The sequence below is a fragment of the Cajanus cajan genome, chromosome 1, assembly GCF_000230855.2.
Source record: "Cajanus cajan strain Asha chromosome 1, NIPB_CcT2T_4, whole genome shotgun sequence".
Taxonomy (NCBI): domain Eukaryota; kingdom Viridiplantae; phylum Streptophyta; class Magnoliopsida; order Fabales; family Fabaceae; genus Cajanus; species Cajanus cajan.
In genome coordinates, this window is record NC_138517.1 from 85315651 (window position 1) to 85337187 (window position 21537).

The window sequence follows — 21537 nt, forward strand, 5'->3', positions numbered from 1 at the left end:
AATGTTCTGGTTTGAGAGACTTGACCTAGGAGAAGAACCCTAGACACTCCCTTATCCGGAACATTTTTATTTTTAAAACCAATTTTATGGGTATCTCAAAATTAATAATAAAATAAAAAATTCATAATTAGTTAGCACAATTTAAGGATTATTATTATTTTTTTTTTTTTTCTAAAAAGGGATGGAAAAATAGTGAGCCGAATGGACTAAGCAGAGCATTTCCGAAGAAATGTCCACCGCCCAAATCTGATTTTTTTTTTGTTTTTTGAATGCTTCATTACAGTTCCATCGATTTTGAAGTTTGAAATCCGAAAATGGTAACCTTTCGATCAAACTCAATCACCGTCTTGTTCTTCTTCTTTGTTCTCCTCACAGCAGCACCATCTCCCTCCCAATCCCTCTCTTTCTCCTCTTACTTCCGTTACCGAAACCTCTTCTCCATCTCCCACAACCTCCTCATCTCCGTCGCCAACCACCGCGCCGCACGCGGCGACGTCGCCGGCGCCGACCGAGCCCGGGCCATTGCGGACAAGCTCCATCAGGGAACCGTCTTCGGCTTCTTGAAGCTCCTCTGGACCTGGTCCTGGACGGACTTGTCCTTCACGGATCTATACGGCGTCGTTTCCGACGTCAACGAGTTGCTTAGGGTTTTGACTGAGTTGACTCGCTTGGAATCGGTCGCGCAAAGGTCCGCTTGGGTTTCGCGAAATTACCAAAGTGTCCTCACCGTCTCTAAGTCGCTCTCCGCCAAGCTCCTCAAAGCGTTACGCCAATCGGTATGTGAAACGCGCGTTTCATTTATTTCTGTCTTTGTCTATTATTTTAAATCATAATATATTTTAGTTAAATTATACTTTTTAGTTTTTTTATCTTTAATTTAGTTTATTCATGTATCTTTTAAAATATTTATTTTAGTCTTTTTTTTAAAAAAATTTATATTTACTTGGTCAATGATTATTTTAAATTTTGAGTCAAGATTTTGAATTTTTTTTAATGGATTCAAAACTTAGTATTTGTCTAACAAAATTTGCTTATATAAAAAGTATTAAATGAAATTGAAGTTTAAATAAAAAATATTATAAACATGATAAAAATTATATATAAATTAACAGAAATAATTCTAAAAATGTTATTTTATATTATTTTATATTATTTTTTAATTACTTGTGAGATATATTTTTTACATGATTTTCACTGTATTTATTACTCTTTTAAATCTAAACATTAATTGAATTTCATAATTTTGTAATCCTAATGAAATAAAAGATTTAAAATGATCTTTCAAAATTACAAATAATGACTATTTTAAAAGGATTAATGAAATTTAAATTTAGAAAATAAAAGATCAAAATAATATTTTTAAATAAAAAATTAAAATAAATTTTTATAAAAAAAATATATAAGTTAACCTAAATTATCCACTTGCATACTTTTTTCTTCCCTTGCATTCACTTGCATACTTTTTTTTTTCCCTTGCATTCACTTGCATACTAAGTTGGGTTTGTTCGGCTATAAATAATATCATATTTCTTGAAAATATATTTTCATAATTTATATCTTTAGGGAAGTTAATTTTGTAAATATGTTTGGTTGATATTAATGATTTCAGAAAAAAAACTATAATTTATTTAATTAAAAATAAAAGAATAAAGTGGAGGTAGACAGTTGTTATATCAAATAACTTCTATTTTAATGTAAATTTAAGATATTCACCTTTTATCTTAGTAATATATTTTCTTAAAATTTGTACCAAATGTAGAAATGTGATATCTCAAGTTCACTTTTTTTTTTTGATAGAGTAATTTGTGATATTTTAAAACAAACACAATTTTTAGTTTTAGTTAGTATCTGGAATACGGTAAGTTCAATTTCTCATGTACGTTTTGTCAAAGTTTTTCAAAGGTACCCAAATACTACAAAAAACTTTTAGACAGTGATAAACTGTTGCAGTGCAAATTTACACTTTTCTTGTACAGGAACTGAAACTTAAAACAGAAACAATTAAGTAACTTTGTAAGCAAGTGAATTGTTTAACTTTTGAAATTATTTTGCTATTTATTTTGTTCAAGTTTATGACCAACCTTGTTGTATAATGTGATGTACCCTGTTGTGTGTGGTTACTGAGTTAGTGATGAATTTGAGCATATGGAATTACAGGGAGTGATGAGGGAAATAGGGGAAACGTTTCAGAAAGAGGTGGTGGAAGGTGGATTAATAAGGGATTGTCTTGAATTGGGTAACAATGATTTGAAGGCTTTGATTCAGGTTGCCAAGGATTTGTTGATGCAATTCTTTCCTGCTCATGATAAAGACCCTGATCTATAACTTATTAATCAGCAATGTAAAAGAATTTGGACCATTGAGAATTTTTAAGGATTACAACTGCCTCACTTTACTTATACGTAACCAAATTCAATTTCTTTGTTTGCCTTCAGTTTGTTTTTCTTGGAATACATATGAATCGATATGTTTTTTTAACGGTTAAATTTATTGTTAATAAAGATTCAATGAGGAAATTGTAAATGTGAAGGCAAATTTTAATGAGCTTAGAGCAGAATCTGTAGCTTCATTTTCATCTCCATGAAATCAATGACTTTTAAGTTTAAATGTTATTTCTACCTAAACAATTTTTATTCATTCCAGAATTTCTTAAGTTCCATGTATGTTTGGTTCAGCTTTGGAATCAAGAAACGTGAAAATGTGAAGATATTTATAATATCATTTGTATAAATGTGAGAATTAGACGTGGATTTTGCTGACTTGATGAGAATCATACATTCTATTCAGGTTTTGATATAAAAAGAACAAATATTTATCAAAATAAGATAAGGCATGCAATATAAAAATAGACATAACAAAAAGAAAAACAAACAAACTACATAGATAGATAATAGCTTATTTATTTTGTACAGGCAAAATTTCTTCCAACAAGGACTCAACAGGCCTATAATTCTGAAAGCACCTTTTTACCTTATTTTCAGTTTTAACTTCATTAAAACCGGCCTCTTGCATTTCAAAGTTTTAGAATAACAAAAATAAAATCAAGGAGGAAGAAGATGAATAACAAGCAAATTTTTTTTTTTGACAGCAATTACGAGCAAAGAGTTAAAATTCAAATCAATGAAGCTAGAATAAATCATCTAGGTGCTAGTGAAATGTCTATCTTGTTACAAGATAGTTGTCACAGAGTTAACAAGCAAAGAGTTAAGAACTTCATAAATAAAATCAATTTCCTACAAGATAATTGTCACGAGAGTTATTAACATTAACTGTCTATTTTGTTAGTGTTAGGACATCCTAGTACTGATGGGCTCAACAACAATGACATACCAAGTTTTAGTTTCCTTGAAAATTTATCATTCACAAAATTGCAAATGGGTCAAATTTAGTACTTTTTTCTATCTATAATAAATGTCGTCTTACACATATCAAAAAATATTATTAAAAATAGCATTATAATCTTACGAAATTAACTTTTTTTTTATTATTATTATTATTATTATTATTATTATTATTTTCTTTTATAATTTAGATAAAATCATTTTTCTTATTCCAATAATTCATTTTCAAAAAAAAAAACACTTTTTAATGGAAACATGCAATATAACAATATCTATTAGGGATATAAATAAAGAAAAATAATTATATTGTATTAAAAAGCTAAAAAAATAATTATATTGTTTGTTTAGACTTTTTTTTTCTTTTAACAAATCATGTTTTGAAACAAAAATAGTAACTAATATTCTCACTGAATTGTCGGATTATGAAAATATTTCTTACCTTATACCATACTTCACAATTCTTGTTACTTTGTAATTATAATTAATACCAACGTGTGGTTAATTCAAATAAATTTAAAATGTGATAAGAATTGGAGACTTTAGTAAATGTTATAAGTTAAACTTTTTGATAAAGATAATAGATATTTTACACCAATAATTCTTCTACCTAGTCCCTATTCCCTTTATACCGTGACATAGCTATATCCACGATCCACCACGATATATTGGATACGAACAAAGGCAATTGCAATAAATAGATTGGGAAGTGTCCACCGCAGTTGAGTTCTACCTACACATCTATAGATACCGTATATTTCCACCTCTCACATAATTCCAACTATTTTTTTCTGGGTGAATTCACTCAAATTGTTATAAACCTCACATTAACTAGAATAAAAATTAATTATGATTTTTTTCACGTAATATATATATATATATATATATATATTTTAGGTTAGGTTGTCCTTTGATTATATCTATTTACAAATTCTCTTATATAAAATTTTCCAAATATTTTACGAAGAAAAACATCAAACGAAAAAATAAATATATTTATGTCTTGAAATTTTAAAAAAATAATATTTTATTTAATTCATAAGAAATTCTTAATTCATAAGTCTTAAATTCTAATCTTAGTCTGGCTAAAGTAATTCCCTCTAATAAAAAAAATAGTTCATGGAGCGATATTTGAAAGATATCTTAGAAAGATTAAAATCGTTTACGTTTTAATTCTGAGAATCCAAGCTTGTGTTTGTTAGTCAATGTACAGCCGAAATCATTAAATTTGATCATCCACTCAGATATTTATGTTTAGTTGACAACTTCCAACCCATCGACCGACCACCTCAAGTTCTAGTCTCTAATTTTTTATTATCAAATATTAAGAGAAAATAATCCATCCATTTAATTGACTCATTTAAAGGTAAAGTAGTATATTTTATGACTTATTTAGAAGTTTGAAATAGTATATAAACTACCAAGTTTTTAAGTTTAAATTTTATTATTATCATTATAATTCTTATTAATAAAAACAGTGATATATCTAATTTTAACATTATGTCTAAATTGAGGGTCAAATATTTTAATGATAAATATCAAACTACTTACGCTAATAAGTTTCGATTAGTTAGTTTTTAATTTCAAATTTTTATCCCACCAATCTTTTATTATTAGATACAATCAGTTGATTTATAATGATTAAGAAAATTAATTAATAACATTAAATTTATCTTAAATTTACATTTTTTTAAATCACCCTTAATATTAATGAGATACAAATTTTTCTCCAAATATTTATTTTTTAATTTCTCTCATTAATAATATATTTATTTATTCATTTTACTTTCATGGCTATAAATGTAAAGGGGTAAAATAAGGTTTCTAAAATTTTCTCCACACAAGGCAGAGTTAGACTTCGAGCCTAAAACATTAATATATTTCGTCTACAATTTATTGAGCTTAGAGAAAAAGACTCATAATTAAGATTATTTTTATAAATAAAAAATATAATAATAACAAGACACATTTTAGATTTGATTTTTTATAAAAAGAAAACCAAACAAAAATTTTAATTTATGTACCAAAAAAAAACCAAACTTTTAATTTGATTCTTAAAAAAAATTACCTGAAAACATATTCTACATAAAAATTAAACTATACTTTTTATTGTTAAAAGAAGTAAGTATAATTTTTTATTAGTAATTATAATATAGTAATCATTTCAAAATTTTAATGCAAGAGACATAGTTTAGATTGATTATCTACAAACAGCACATTATTGAGGGTACGATTCTTGACCATATAAAGAGAGAGAAAAATGTAAAAAAAAATAAAATAAAACTCATTTTCCTAATTTATACATAGTAATATAAAATCTGTTTCATCATCGACATGTCATTGCATCGTGGTGTATTGTGCGACCACTTTTTTTTTTATTCATAGAAATTCAATACGGTATTAATTAAATTTACCCGTTCATTCTAAATAAACCAACTAAATTATATTTTTTTGAAGTCTTTATCTATTTTTTCTCATACTTTTTGCATTTTTTATATGCTACTCAAAATCTCTTAAAATGCTGTATAAAACGAAAGAAATATCATTAATAAATGGAGGATAGCAACTTAATTTTATTGTCAACTTTTAGGTTCGAATTCCCCTTGCTGCAGGTACATGCAAACTTCAATTCTCCATTGCAACATTGTTTGGTACTCCATCATTTTCCAATTTCTGTGGAGCACTAATTACAGCGGAGAAAAAGTAAACGCCTATAAAAGAAGATAATTATTATAACTTACATAGACAAATATAAAGAGAGAAAATTAATTGATTAAGTATGAACTTTTGTAAAATGATATATTCATTAATTTTTTACAAAAATAAATTTAAATTTAGTCCATGAAAGAATATATAACCTAATTTAGTTTTTAAAGAGACAAAAGTCATCAAATTATTCTTCAAGATTATTAATGTGGGATATTTTAGAGCCATTAGTGAAAATGTTTTTTTATTTTTATTTTCTGAAAAATATGTTTCATTATCAATTTTCTATGATTTAGAAAATATGTTTGTTTTGACTTTATAAAAAAGACAAAAGTTATTGGAATTTAACTATCAAGTACTAAAACTAAATGTGATGCTTTAGCGTTTAATATTCATAAGCCAAAATCAGAATCTCAATGTTTAATTAATAATTATCATACAACACAAGGTGGAGAAAGAATAGCAATATTTGGAAGTGTTAATCGTACCCTCACTATTGTCTTCGAGCGTGCTAGAAATATTATCCAAGATTGGAATTGTGTGCACTACAACAACAACATCGGTCTACTATTGCTATTTAATTCATGCATGAAAAAAGGTTTAGAAAGTAAAGGAAAACAGAGGAAAGTTAACAAAAATGAGTTTTGCAGCTTCATAAGTAGAATGAAAAGCTCTCTTTTAAAGTGGGTGGTATCGTTTTGATACCATGTTAAAAAACATGACTTACGAAAAAAAAAGAAAAGAGAGTTGTTAAAAGTACAATTATTATTGATAAAATAAGAAAATTAATTATTTACATCATCACATTTACATTACTTAAATAGGAAACCAAGTAGTAGTTATATATGTCTAAGTGGTACCTTGCTATATGTCTAAGTGGTACCTTGCTATATGCTAATGCTCACAAGAAGAAATGTAAAAGCTTGGTGTTTTAATTCTCTTCCTTCCTTCTACTTCTATATATAGTTTTGCTGAGTTGAGAAGTTGCTCAATATCCTTTCAGTTGTGCACTCTTACAGAAGATATATATAGTTTGTTGTTGATTGAATTAATTAGAGCATCTTGGAATATGAATATTATAGGGGTAGTGGTAATGGTTTTGGGTTTGTGGAGTGGGGTTGGAGGTGCACAACAAGCACCTTGCTACTTTATTTTTGGAGACTCTTTGGCTGATAGTGGGAACAGCAACCAGCTTTGGTCATTGGTAAAAGCCAATTACCTCCCTTATGGGATTGACTTCCCCTTTGGCCCAACTGGAAGGTTTTCCAATGGCAAAACCATCAGTGATGTACTCGGTCAGTTTCTTAATTTTGTCTGCTTTTCTAAAAATATTAATAATTCATTTTTATAATTTTTATATATATATATATATATAAGTAAACTATTTTTTTAATAAAATATGTGAGTCTCAATTTAATAGGGATGAGGTTGAGTTCAAGACTGACTTTAAGTTTTTTAAGGTCTTTAAGGAAGCAAAAAAAAAAAAAAAAATGATGTTCTCGATTATTTATTTAAGTATTTTTTTATTGTAAAATTATTATGATATAAAAAATATTCTCAAGATTATTTATAATAGATATATCTAATATAATATTACTTTTTAGTAATTCATCTTATAAATTACTTTATCAGATTATTTCATGTTATTAGATCATAAATATCTAATAAACTATACTAACTAGGTTATCTATATATTAATTTCTATCATTAATATGTTTAATGTCATTATGATAATTATTTTTATTTTTTTATTTTATTTTAAACTAAAATATCAAGTTCTTTATTATTCTTATATAATTTTTCATACTCAAAATTTTAACTGTTGCACAATTTATTATAGTATATATTGTCTAACAATTTGTGTTGAAATTTAACAGCTGAGCTTTTGAGGGTGAACGGTTACGTACGTCCCTATGCAAGAGCTACATTCCGAGACTTATTTAACGGACTCAATTACGCTTCTGCAGCTGCCGGAATTAGACAGGAAACAGGACAACACCTGGTATTTTCTTAGAATTTTAGGTTCCAACCTTTTTATTTATTGTGAATGTAATTTGTATAGATAAAAGAAAAATATAATTATTTTTGCAGGGAGGGCGAATGAGTTTTAGAGAGCAAGTGCAAAATTACCTAAGGACGGTGTCCCTAATGCTAAATTTCCTGGGGGATGAGAGAAGAACATTAGATTACCTAAGCAAGTGCATTTATTCAATTGATTTGGGTAGCAATGATTACCTTAACAACTATTTCATGTCTCAACTCTATTCCAGTAGCAGGCAATTCACACCAGAACAGTACGCTAATGTTCTCACCCAAGAATATGCTCAACAACTCAGGGTTACTTTATGCTTCTTCTATTTCACTTTCACTCTCAAATGATTGATTCTTCTCTAGCTTACTTGTTTTCTGCTTCTCATTCAGATAATGTACAACTACGGGGCAAGGAAAATTGCGTTATTTGGGCTTGGTCCAATAGGATGCAGCCCAATTGCATTGGCCCAAAACAGCCCAGATGGTAGAACGTGCGTGGCGAGAATCAATTCCGCAACCCAATTATTCAACAATGGATTGAGATCTCTTGTTGATCAACTCAACAACCAGCTATCGGGTGCAAGATTCATCTACATAAACGTTAGTGGCATCGTTCAAGACATCATAAGAAACCCATCATCCTTTGGTAATTACTTGATGCATGCCTAGGATATTTGCTATTTTGTTGAGAATCAAACTTTTGACATAGTTGGTGGTCTTGGATTTTTCAGGTATTAGAGTGACAAATGAAGGGTGTTGTAGCGTAGGAAGGAACAATGGTGAAGTAACGTGTTTACCTCTGCAACCCCCATGTTGGAACAGGAATGAGTTTCTGTTTTGGGATGCATTTCATCTAACTGAGGCTGCCAATAGTGTTATTGGTAGGAGAGCTTACAATGCTCAATCTGAATCGGATGCTTACCCCATTGATATCAATCGCTTAGCTCAAATTTAACATAGCCATAGGGTTGCTCTATCAATGCCAATAAGCTTTAGTAGCTAGTGGTAATAAGTTGTGCAACAGTAACTCATTGTAATGTCAATTTTAGGACCAGAAAATTATACATATATTTTTTGGAAGTCATTTTGAAAAATTACATGAAAAATTATACATTCGACAGATGTTTGGGAACTTAAGAGAGATAATAAATTCATAACTACCGTAATTACAAGATAAAATATAAGGACACTATAAGGACAAAATAAGGGATACTCAAATTAAATTAGATTTGGATATTTTGTTTTTTGTTTTTTTATCTTATCTTCCTAAATTTTCTAGAGTTCTTATCTGAAATTTAAAATAAAACTACATACTATTATTGGTTGACATCCCCTCATGTTGGTATATAAATAGCTAACATGTCCAACTTGCTTGCTTATAAAAAAAATTCAAAATTGGGTCTAAACAATCTTTTTATAAAGACGTTTGCTACTTGGTGTGAAATAAAAACAAATAACATAAATTACGTCTGCAATCAAAAGCTTATAAATTTAGAATGACTAAAATCGTAAAATGAGATTCTCTAAAGACCAAAACAAACGATTTTTTTTATAGAAACTAAAAACATAAAAAAAATATTTTAAAAACTAAAAACTCATTTAATTCATATTTCTAATTAAATAAATATAGATACAAAATATCATGTTTGTGAATATGCATTTAATATTTTAGTATAAATTGAAATTTCATTAACTTTATTGTGATAAGTTAAAATTGAAAATTAATTTTTAAAAAATAAGGTAAAATTTAAGTGTCATTATAAAGAGAAATAAATTTTTTTTTCTTCATATTAAAATTGTTCGAATTATTTTTTTGGTCTCTCAAACATGTGGAAGTGAATGATCACTCCTCTAACCTCTGGGGCCGGCCCAATTTTCTGCAAGAAACTAATGATGGTTGAATCTACTAGAAAGTGTTACTCTCTTGTAAATATGGTGAATCAAAATTCAATTTTGCATTGTACGAAATGCTTATATTTAGTACCTAAAAATATCTGGAATAATATTGTCTATGAAAAAAAAAAAACATTGCGAGACAAATAAACAATTATTAAAGAGCTTAGAATAGAATATTTTTATTAAAAGCTTTTATTAATATATTTATATCATAATTTTCAATACATTTTAACTTTAATTAAAAAAAAAAAAAGGTTTTCATTTATTGATTTATTTGTCGCTAAGGTCAACTATGTCATAAATATTGCTCGTAGAAAAAAAGAAAAAAAATGATAGTCCCTGTTAGGGTATTAGCTGTAAAGTGCAGACGAATGTTATTTTATATTGAGCTGGAGACAAACACGGTTGAAGTGCAGTGCAATTGTATAACACCGACGCAAATGTCAACAACGTACAACTTGCTCAAAGCTGCATGGAGAGTTTAGCTAACTTGACCAAAGATTTTAGACTTTTTGCTTTAAATGCACAATAGCATATTTCTTCAACCCTTCTTAGTCGGTACTACGGCCAAAATCATTAAATCTCACTATCTACTAATATTTATGTTTAGTTGACAACTTCCAAGCCATACACCCACCATCTCAAGCCATGTACTACTCCCTATTTTTGTTTTTTTTTATCAATTGTTAAAAGAATAGTAACTATGAGATGTATTTTTTTTTTATAATTATAATTCAACAAATATTTCAGCTTCTATTCAAAATGCAAAGCTTTCATTTATAAAATATTTATACCCCTATAGGCATTGATCCATCTTAGTTTGTATATGCATTCCAATCTATTTGTCTTTATAAAGACTTAGAAATTAAGAGGTTATATATGTACTCATTTAGATTGTTAAATATTGACCAATATTAGGTCTGTTTTTTAGTGTCTTTATCTCTATTAAGTTTTAAGATTTAAGCTAGATTGTTTATCTATCAAAGTTGTGGATCAACGGTGTTGTTGAGTTGTCTGCTAACACTAAAGGTTGACTACGATACCCAATGTTAGTTTATCATAAAAGTGTAATATATGTTTCAAAAGATTTTCATATTGATAATATGTTTTCATGAGTGGACAAAATAAGTCAAAAATTAAAGTGTGTTTTTGGATGGAAGATTTTAATAAAATAATTTAATATTTTGAAGAATTTCAAAAAATTTTAAACATAAAATATTTTATTTGAATGAAGAATTTATAAAAAAAAATTGAAATTCAATTATTTATGAAATTTCTTAAAATTGTAAAATTTTAAATTCTCTAAAAAAAGTAAGAATTTGAAATTCTTGTTTTTCTCTCTCTTTTTTTACCTTCCTCTCTCTTTTTTTTTTTTCTTTTCAAAATTGACATAAAAATATAAAAAGTTTATTTTAATTCTTGAATATTGTATAATGTTATTTTAAAAATTATTAAATATTTAAAATTGGTTAATATTTAGTATTATAAAATTAAATCTTAAAATTTGTGTGTATACGTGTGTGTAAATTCAATTTTATCCATGATAGAAATTAAATTGCTCTATCCAAATCAAAAATTAAAAATTTTAAAAATTTGAATTGATTTGTCTAAACAAAGTATTTAAAAATGACATAAATGAAAATTAAAAAATAATTTAAATTCTAAAAATTTTAAATTTCTTAAAATTAAAAATTTTCGTCCAAACACATCGTTAAGGAATCATCTACATATGTTTCTATGAGAGGAACTATGTATTCTTTCTTTAATGGGTTGGTGATTGAACTTTCTATATCGACGGAACAATTTGTTAATTTGTGCGTGAACTAAGTAACATGGAGTTATATTACATTTTAACTAGAGATTTTAAATTCGAGTACTAAATATGTATAATTATATTAAATATTTGAAACAATCAATAACTTTGTTGTGTATGGACCCATGGGTTGGTATCTATAATGAATGATACTTGGTGATATTATGGTATAAACCCATAAAACGTCATGATTTTCATTACCTTACCGTCATTATTTTAAGGATATATATTACTCGTAGTAATAATTTTCATAATTGAAGCGAAAATAAGATAATTCACATGAATGTGTTCCAGAACATTATTTCAATTACAGCGTTTGCACATCTTATTTAGTAAAAGTGTTTAAAAAATGAATTTCTAAAAATAAATTAAACAAAATTCATTATATTCATAATTATAAATGGAGGATATAGCGACTTAGAGGGATGAAGCTGTCTTCCATTGGATTCATTTGGTTTAATTTGTTGTCGACTTTTATCTTTGGATTCCCCCTTCATCCATATATCTGCAAGCATTAAATATTTACCTTTCGAAAATTCAAAGTTTTGTACTTTTTCTTTTCCATTTTCTTCAGAGCACTAAAAGCAGAGGAAAAAGTAAACGCAGGGAGTGCTACAATAAAAGGATATATAGGAACCCTGTTTAACATGTTAAAATTGTAGAAATCGTAGGAGCTTTATATTTGAAAAATTGTAAATTATGAAAAAAAACTTGTTTACTAATACTGTGTTGAGTGACAGCTTGGGCTCATCGAGTGTAGGTAATAGAATACTTCCGACCTCAATCATGTCGGGTATGAGTTTCACCTTGCTGAGCATGGAAGTCCAAAAATACTTGTAACATTATTGAAATCAAACATGAGTATAGTCACGCCCAGCGTGAGGGTTCCAAAAGTTCTCTAGATGCATATTGTCGAGTGCAGGGAGGACCACGTTAGGCATAATTCCATCCAGAGGCTCAGCCTCATAGGTGTGTCTCACCAAGTGCGACCATGTATTTGAACTTAGTTCTTATGCGTGAGAGAATCTGTGTACTTAAGTGATTATAATAAGTGATAAATTGATGAGTGATGAATTGTGAAGTGATAAAGTAATGAGTGATGAATTGTGAAATGATAAAATGATCAATGACAAAACATGATGTGTTATGAATTATAAGTGATAAGTGATTATGCGTGATAAATGCATTGAGTCTTGAATGTCATGTATTATATACATTTGTATTTTTGTGATGGGTACAATGCAAAATACACCGCTATAAAGATTTCTTTGTATAAAAGTTTGGAGATTAATATTTGGGAATAATTTGGTTTGGGAAGCCCCGTTCTTGTCCATTGTGTGCATGAGTGTATCTTGCACAACTTGACTATCCCAACGAGATCTTAGTAGTACATATACTTCTAATGAGAGTATTGTGATGACTTGACCCAACATGTACGTACTCCTATATTACTTAGCCTTTCAGGCAAGGATAAATGTGTTTTACTGGCGTCACATGCATATAGTTTAGGGGAGTCTAATTTATGTATAATATCATAACATTTTGCTTATGTTTGAATTGTATTTTGATTGATGTCATGATGGAATGAGATAGAAACTGAGTTGAAATTATTGTATGGTTTAATAAGAAAATTATTGGTTTTATATAATATTGTGTATTGATACCCAACCTTATTCTATATCAGTAGTCAGAGTGAGATATGTTTTCACTCCCATATTCTCCTTGTGGATGTTTTATATGTGGCAAGAGACTTTCTTTTTTAGGGAGTCTAGTTGATTGAAGGGACAACTCTAATACCTGTGATATTGATGATCCTAAATTACGTTTCATGCTTTATGTTTTAAAAATTATAGTTTGCTTTCTATAAAACATATCTTCTTTAAGTTTGTAGTTGTTTTAGTTTTATTTGAATTTCAAACGTGATACTCTTTATCTTTTGTTGAAGTCATTCCAGTACCATATTTTCTTTTCATGATTATTATATTTATTTAATTATACATGCGGGGTAGAAAGTATCACAATAAGTACTTACAAATTTTAAAGTGTTTATATTGATAAACACTTATATAAATATTATTTCACTTTAAAAATAATTTTAAAAAATTGAATCATGATAAAAAAAAAAGGATTATGAATTTGAAAACTAGCTAAATTATTAATTACTAACATTATATACAAGGATTGGAACTTGGGTCCATTGACATTATTTTATCAAATTAGCGAAATGACACTTTTAATAATTTTTTATAAAATATAAATTTAGCCAATAATATTACTAATTAGATTAAATATACAAATATTTAAAAATAACTATTATATGCTATCTTGTAGAACTAAAAAAAATGTTAAATACATATTATTGAATAATCATAAGATATTTTCATAAAATCTTTCAAACATCATCACAAACAAACACTTACAATATAAATTTAAATAAGATATATATAAACTCTTTCAAAGGACCTTTTGAAAAAATAATTATCCGATTTACTTTAGATTTTAATTAAATATTAATTATAAATGTGAAACATTTTTTCTTTCAATTTTCTTTTTTTTTTACTAAATATTTAGTCATGACCGAAAATGGTTCCTAATTAAAATATTAGCTAAAATGGATGAACTATTATATAAGACTCAATTTGTAGACTTGTGAGATATTATTCAATCATTTTTTTTCTCTGAAAACTAAATTGGGTTTGGGTCAATTAAATTTATTCTTTTAGGGAGTGATCTTGGTATTTAGTCTTGAGTTTTTTTTTCGCTGAAAGTATTGAAAACTGTCTTCTATACAACTATTTTATACATTTTTACAACTAAGAAAAGATAAAAAGAGAGGAGGCAGAACTTTTAAATAAGATAAATAATATGATAGAGAGAAAAAAAAATCGTCATTTTAGTCCAAGTATAATTAGTTGTTGTAATGTCGATCCTTACAACTAAAGAAATTATAAATAAATTTCTAAAATTTTCAATTGTTTCAAATATAAGTCTTTAAATTTAATATTTATTATATTTTGATCTCAAAAGATATATTAATATTAACACTTAAATTGTACTTTTAAAAATTTTAGGCTAATTAATATGATTGATGCATCACACTTTTAAGAACTTATTTGAAACTTTCTTAATTTTAGAGATTAATGTTAAAATAAATATAAAATAATAAATTATAAATTTATATTTTTACTCATTTAAATTATTAAAATAAATACAAAATTTTAAAGTATAAATACATTTTATTACTGATTAAATATGTTAACGGCAAGTATAACAAAAAAATACAAACTACAATTTTAAAACTATATTTAAATATTTTAATTATTCTTTTTGTTATTTTTATTTAATTTTAAGGAAATAAGCTAGCTAGACTAGTTCTTGCAGTTTTATCATGAAAGGAAGGAAGGAAGAAAATGATTGACGTTGATTTGTGATTCATATCGGAGTATCTGCAATCTTCTATAAACATTATCGATTAAACGCGCCAATAACTTTGTTTATGAAAGGAAAAAGTGTCTCGCTTCATCAAAGACAAAAATGGTATATTTGCAGCCGTAACTTAAATTTAGAATATGATTGGATATAAGTTTTGAAATATTTTTTAGAGTTTTTTTTAACTGAAATAACTCTTTATTTTTAATAGAATTTTTTTAAAGAAATACTTCTATCTAATTTTAAACAAATTAAACTCTCTCGGTTACTACATTCACTCGTGCCATACGTGATTATGAACACATTTGTGCATAAATATGAAGTTATCTGCCTTGATTCTTAATGGATGGATCATGATTTTGGCATTGGAAAAGGAGAATTTTTCTTGGCACTTTTAATGGAGTACAAACTTATTTTTTAAACCTAGATCTGGTTATTGTGTGACAGTAACTTTGATTAATAGTTTCCTTGGCACGGCATGCCCAATTAATAGATAGATCGATGATGCGTGATGTTCACTATACCAATCATACGCAGCTAAAATGTTGAAATAGCAAAATGGCAAGTGGCGATAATTAAGCCATTAGCTGTGAAAATATCATTCAAAACCTATCTGTCATTTATTCTCTCTGGCAAAAACATTTTAACAAAAGATGGATATGGTTTTATGTATATATCTTGTCATGCCTGAATTCCCATGACTTGAGAAACGCAATTAATTAATTGGACATTAAAGAGTAGAGAAAAAGGTGATGGTAGCTAATGGTGGGATTGTCGTCATTGAATTTCACATTATATCCGCGTGAATTTAATGCTCATAACACTAATATCCCAACTGTAAAAGCTTGGTTTTTCTTCTTCCCTCAACTGCTATATATAGCTTTGTTTGCTCACTTTTACAAATACATAGCCACCACATCTAAATATAGTTTGTTGTTGTGTCAATGGCATCTATGAAATGGATTATGATCCACGTAGCGGTGGTGGTTGTGGGTTTGTGGAGTGGAGTTGGAGTTGCACAGCAAGTACCTTGCTACTTCATTTTTGGAGACTCTTTGGTGGATAATGGGAACAACAACCAGCTCAACTCATTGGCAAAAGCTAATTACCTTCCTTATGGGATTGACTTCCCTGCTGGCCCAACTGGAAGGTTTTCCAATGGCAAAACCACTGTTGATGTTGTCAGTAAGTTTCTTAATAGCTAGCCTGCTTTTAACATGAACTTAGTATCAATAACATTTGCAACACTTGTACATATATTACTCAACTAACTTATACCTATTGATAATTTAAGCATGTTTTTCTAAAGCATATTTCTTTTAATTTTTCCACTTTATATAATACTAATAGGTTGTTAACATTCAAACATTTTAGTTTGCTTATCAAGATTGCAAGCTACTTGAGAAGAATATTGTTTATCTACTCGTCATCCTTAAACCTTTATCTAACTGTTTTAAGATTTTACGTACTGGGCATACAACAAGTTAATGGTTTTTCTGTTTATCAACCCATAGTTAAGACAGGTATATGTAAATTAAATGCAACTTATACTCAATCATAGATTACCTTTAATGGCCGATTGGAAGACAATTATATGATGCATTGATGTTAATTTAGCCAAAAGTTCTAACCACAATATAGGTTACCTTTAAAGGCACGGCTTTAAGATACATAAACTCTCTTTAATTATCAGCTATCACTTCCCAATAAAAATACAAAAAAGTAAAATAATTTATAGTTATTAATTCAAGTAATTTAATATTTATGTTCTTTAATTAAAAATTGAGTTTAATTTTCACCTTAAGTATGAAATTATGATTCAAAAAAAATACTATTTTACTCTTATAAAAATTGACCTAATAAAAAATTTATACCTTTTTATTAGATCAGAAAAAAATACAAAAAAAATAAATAAAAAGTAGTATGGAAAAATCACATAACAAATCTAAAACTTGGTGAGAAATATTTGTGATCACTTTATTTTTTACATTACAAAACTCTAGTTTTAATTTTTTATTTGTACCATGCTATTTATTTAAATTTTTTTATTATGAATTTATTAAAAAGTACCGACAGTTTAAATATTTTACTTTAGTTGTATGTCTACTACCCCTCAAATATGAAGCACATGGGTTTGTTTGGCTGCATTGAATTTGCAATTTAAGACAGTCTGGTACTGGTATAGTCTTTGGACTGCAGAAGGCAAGTACAGAGGGAAAAAGAGCATCATCTAGAAAAACTAACTTACTCTGAATCTGATATTAATCTTTTACTCTTGTCTAACAATTTGTCTTGAAATTTAACAGCTGAGCTTTTGGGGTTCAACGGTTACATACGTCCCTATGCAAATGCTAGAGGCCGAGACATACTTAGCGGAGTCAATTATGCTTCTGCAGCTGCTGGAATTAGAGAGGAAACTGGACAGCAACTGGTACCTTTTTTACTTATTTGTTTTTTGCTTCGGTGCCACAACACATAACTTTCTTTTTCCTCTTCATTAATTTGATAACCATATGGTTATTTTGTATAATTGTTCATTTGTAGGGAGCCCGTATCAGTTTTAGAGGGCAGGTGCAAAATTACCAAAGGACAGTGTCCCAGATGGTAAATTTGTTAGGAGATGAGAACACCACTGCAAATTACCTGAGCAAGTGCATTTATTCAATTGGATTGGGTAGCAATGATTACCTTAACAACTATTTCATGCCTCTAGTCTATTCCAGCAGCAGGCAATACACACCACAACAATATGCTGATGTTCTTATTCAAGCATACGCTCAACAAATCAGGGTTTGTCTCAGTTTTTTTCCCTTACACTTGTACCATTTTCAATTAGCTTTTATAATTTCCATATACAGCTCCAGCTATAGCCATTTTTTGTTGCAAAGTCCAAAACTATATAATAGTATTAACAGTAATTAAACAACAGAAGAAAAAAAAAAAGATGATTATGGTTTGACGTTGTGCAAGTTAGAAGTTCAAATAAGGTTACCAAACTGAAAGCCTAACTGTTTTGTGCTTGTGATTCAGATTCTGTACAACTATGGGGCAAGAAAAATGGCCTTATTTGGTGTTGGTCAAATAGGTTGTAGCCCTAATGAATTGGCCCAAAACAGTCCAGATGGTAGAACATGTGTGGCAAGAATCAATTCTGCAAACCAATTATTCAACAATGGATTGAGATCTCTTGTTGATCAACTCAACAACCAGCTTCCAAATGCAAAACTCATCTATATAAACACTTATGGTATCTTTCAAGATATCATAAACAGCCCATCATCCTTTGGTAACTATATTTTTTGTGCCTAAACATTTGATGTAATTTTGTTTAGTCAAAATTTGGACATAGTTCATGCACAATTTGCTCATATGTGGTCTTCAATTTTCAGGATTCAGAGTCACAAATGCTGGTTGCTGTGGGGTAGGAAGGAACAATGGTCAAATTACATGTCTGCCCCTGCAACCCCCATGCAGAAACAGGAGGGATTACCTGTTTTGGGATGCATTTCATCCAACTGAAGCTGCCAATACTGTCATTGGAAGGAGAGCTTACAATGCTCAATCTCCATCAGATGCTTACCCTATTGATATCAATCGCTTAGCTCGGATCTAAAGAGGATCTAGTAGTGCCGATTGTAATGTTTGTGTGTTCTCTGTTTTTTTTAATCAGTAGAAAATATTATAGAACAGCGATGAGAATTAAACTTCAAGTTTTTATGCTGTTACTCAAACCTCACCGTGAAACCGGCCTAGTCGTTTATGTTTGTAACATCACTTTTGCTTTCATATTTTAAATGTTGTATTCATAAGTTCAAGTGTAATTTGTCATAAAAGTTTTGGTTTAAGATTTGCATTTTGGTAGTCAGTACCACTTATTGGCTGGTGATATATATTTTCATCCAAAATGAATAAAATGACAAGAAATTATTTGCTTTCAGACCTCTTCAAAAAAATGAAACTACTTTCTGCGTAAAATATTTGCTATCAAACTTTTTAATTAATTCTGTGTTGTAATTTCATAGACTTAAAAAAAAATAATTTTAAATGTGAGAAACTAAAATAATATTTTTTATATTTTAAAATTTTAAAATATATATTATAAATTTGAAAAACAAAAGAAATATATATATATATATATATATATATAAATATGCATAATTATAATTATAAAAATTTAAAATATAAATTTTAAATTTATAAAATAAAATAATTATCTTAATTTAGAGGACTAAAAACACAATTAAATATTTTTAAGATATACAACTAAAGTCTAAAACAAAACATCGACGCAAGTGTAAGGTCGAAATGATTAAATTATTTTGAATTTATATTTTAATGTACTAGTGCTGTGTATACAGGCCAAGTGTAATCATAAATAAGGGCAAAACAAATGAAAAATGATAATAATTTTATTAAAGGAAAGGTTTTAAAAAATTAATCTTTTTTTTTTTTAATTTTACTATCTAAAAATGATTGTCTTAAAAAATCTTGATATATTTTAAATTTTTTAATAACATTTTATTATAGTTTCATCTTGGTATATATCAGATTGAGTAAGTGAATTATATATATTAACATATTTATATTCATATTCGGATATTAGAATAATTGAATATTATTTAATGTCCTTTAAATGAATACTTTTAGTATTGTAGAACTACATCGATTTAAAGATTTTTTAGTCATATTAAAAATGGATGAGGATGACGCAAAATTAAAAGACCTAAATCTTCTTAATAAGTAAATAGTACTTCTCTTGTTCCTAATTTATATTTAATCATATATTTTAATATTATAGGTTTGGGTGGTTCAGGAATTAAAAGATCTTCAAGTCTCCATTTTAAACTATTGGTTATTACATTATGTTTTAAAATTTTTGGAACCACTATATTTACCTTTTATGCATTTACGAAGAGTATAGTAGTTTTATCTTTTGGAAACATTAATAATATTCTAGAGGCTAATTGAGTTTTCATTACTTTTTAGTATATTTTATATATTGTAGTAATTAGGGAAAAAATTTGATTTCATTCATCTTCTAGCATTTTTATATCTAACATAATATTATTAGTAGTATTATGGAAGCTTTTAATAGATATTGAATAATTTGGATAATTATTTATATAGACAAGACCTTAATGTAAATTTATTTCAAACATAGCTAGAATTTGATTTTTAAGTTTTATTGGCCTACTATCTCTTAAAGTTACAAACATAGGGGTGTACATTCCTAAACTAAACAAAGATTTTATGGTTACTTGACTTAATTAAGGAACACAAATGGTATGGATCGATTCATGACTTAATTTTAATTCATCTTTCTTTTTTATTGTTTGAATTACATATTCAATTTAAAAAATATCATTCCATGAAGTTTTGTACATGGAGGATATCTCTAAATTAGGAATGGTTCATTTAGAAATTTGATGTTCTATTTGTGAAATTATTAATTTATGTTAAATTATATTGGAATTAACTTCTTCTTCTTGCTCAAAAATTAGGAGATTTTAGGAAGTATAGAAATAGTTTTATGATGATGACTCTAACAAAAGCATATTGTAAAGAAAACTTTTGAAAAGAAAGGTTTATTGTAGACTACCTCCTTTTTTACTAATAAGGTAAGAGAAAGAATAGTTCAAAATTATTGTAATATTCTTTTGCATGAATTAACTCAATTAAGAATTATTTCTACTATTAAAAATATTGCATTAGAAATATGTAATAATATAAAATTACAAAACTAGATTAAAAAAAAATAGAGAAAGTGAAACAAAAGAACTAGGTAATTTATATACTCATATTAGATTTTTATTTTATGACAATATATTTTTAGTTCATGTCATAATATGATTTTAGTTTCAACATTTTTTTATTAGTTTTATAATCTTTTAGAAAATCTTTATCATTTATTAATTACGTGCATATATCTAATCATGTCACTTTTTTTTATTGTAATTTTATATATTTGATCAAATTACTATAATCACTAAATATAACAGTTGAATAAATTAAATTCATATTTTATAAAAAAATATATTAAAGGTGTCATTTCACTAATTTAACATCATGATCTCAATGTATCATATATATATATATATATATATATATATATATATATATATATATATATATATATATATATATGAGGAGGATTATAACAACATCAGTGTAATTTTTACTAAGTATTATACCGCTCAATAACTTTATATTAAATGTGAATTTTGTAAATCTAACAATTAGATTGAAAGTTTTTTACTCTTAGATCATATATACAAAATTTTATATTAATAAAAAATGATTTGATACTTCATTCTTGTAAAACAA

General features: G+C 27.3%; 3 protein-coding genes across 3 annotated transcripts; all 3 read left to right on the forward strand.

The window, feature by feature from the left end:
- Nucleotides 1-154: 154 nt before the first annotated feature.
- LOC109790819 (adenine phosphoribosyltransferase) lies at nucleotides 155-2434 on the forward strand. Its single transcript, XM_020350059.2, has 2 exons — nucleotides 155-776; nucleotides 2158-2434. The coding sequence occupies exons 1-2, from the start codon at nucleotides 315-317 to the stop codon at nucleotides 2323-2325; spliced, it is 630 nt and encodes a 209-aa protein (XP_020205648.1). The 5' UTR covers nucleotides 155-314; the 3' UTR covers nucleotides 2326-2434.
- A 4597-nt stretch (nucleotides 2435-7031) lies between these two features.
- LOC109790815 (GDSL esterase/lipase At1g29670) lies at nucleotides 7032-9143 on the forward strand. The gene is made up of 5 exons (XM_020350053.3): nucleotides 7032-7339; nucleotides 7922-8046; nucleotides 8136-8381; nucleotides 8466-8721; nucleotides 8807-9143. Exons 1-5 carry the CDS (start codon nucleotides 7114-7116, stop codon nucleotides 9028-9030), a joined length of 1077 nt encoding a protein of 358 aa, XP_020205642.1. The 5' UTR covers nucleotides 7032-7113; the 3' UTR covers nucleotides 9031-9143.
- A 6955-nt stretch (nucleotides 9144-16098) lies between these two features.
- Nucleotides 16099-19150, forward strand: LOC109790814 (GDSL esterase/lipase At1g29670). The gene is made up of 5 exons (XM_020350052.3): nucleotides 16099-16398; nucleotides 17520-17644; nucleotides 17758-18003; nucleotides 18244-18499; nucleotides 18603-19150. The coding sequence occupies exons 1-5, from the start codon at nucleotides 16158-16160 to the stop codon at nucleotides 18824-18826; spliced, it is 1092 nt and encodes a 363-aa protein (XP_020205641.1). The 5' UTR covers nucleotides 16099-16157; the 3' UTR covers nucleotides 18827-19150.
- The last annotated feature ends 2387 nt before the right edge of the window (nucleotides 19151-21537 follow it).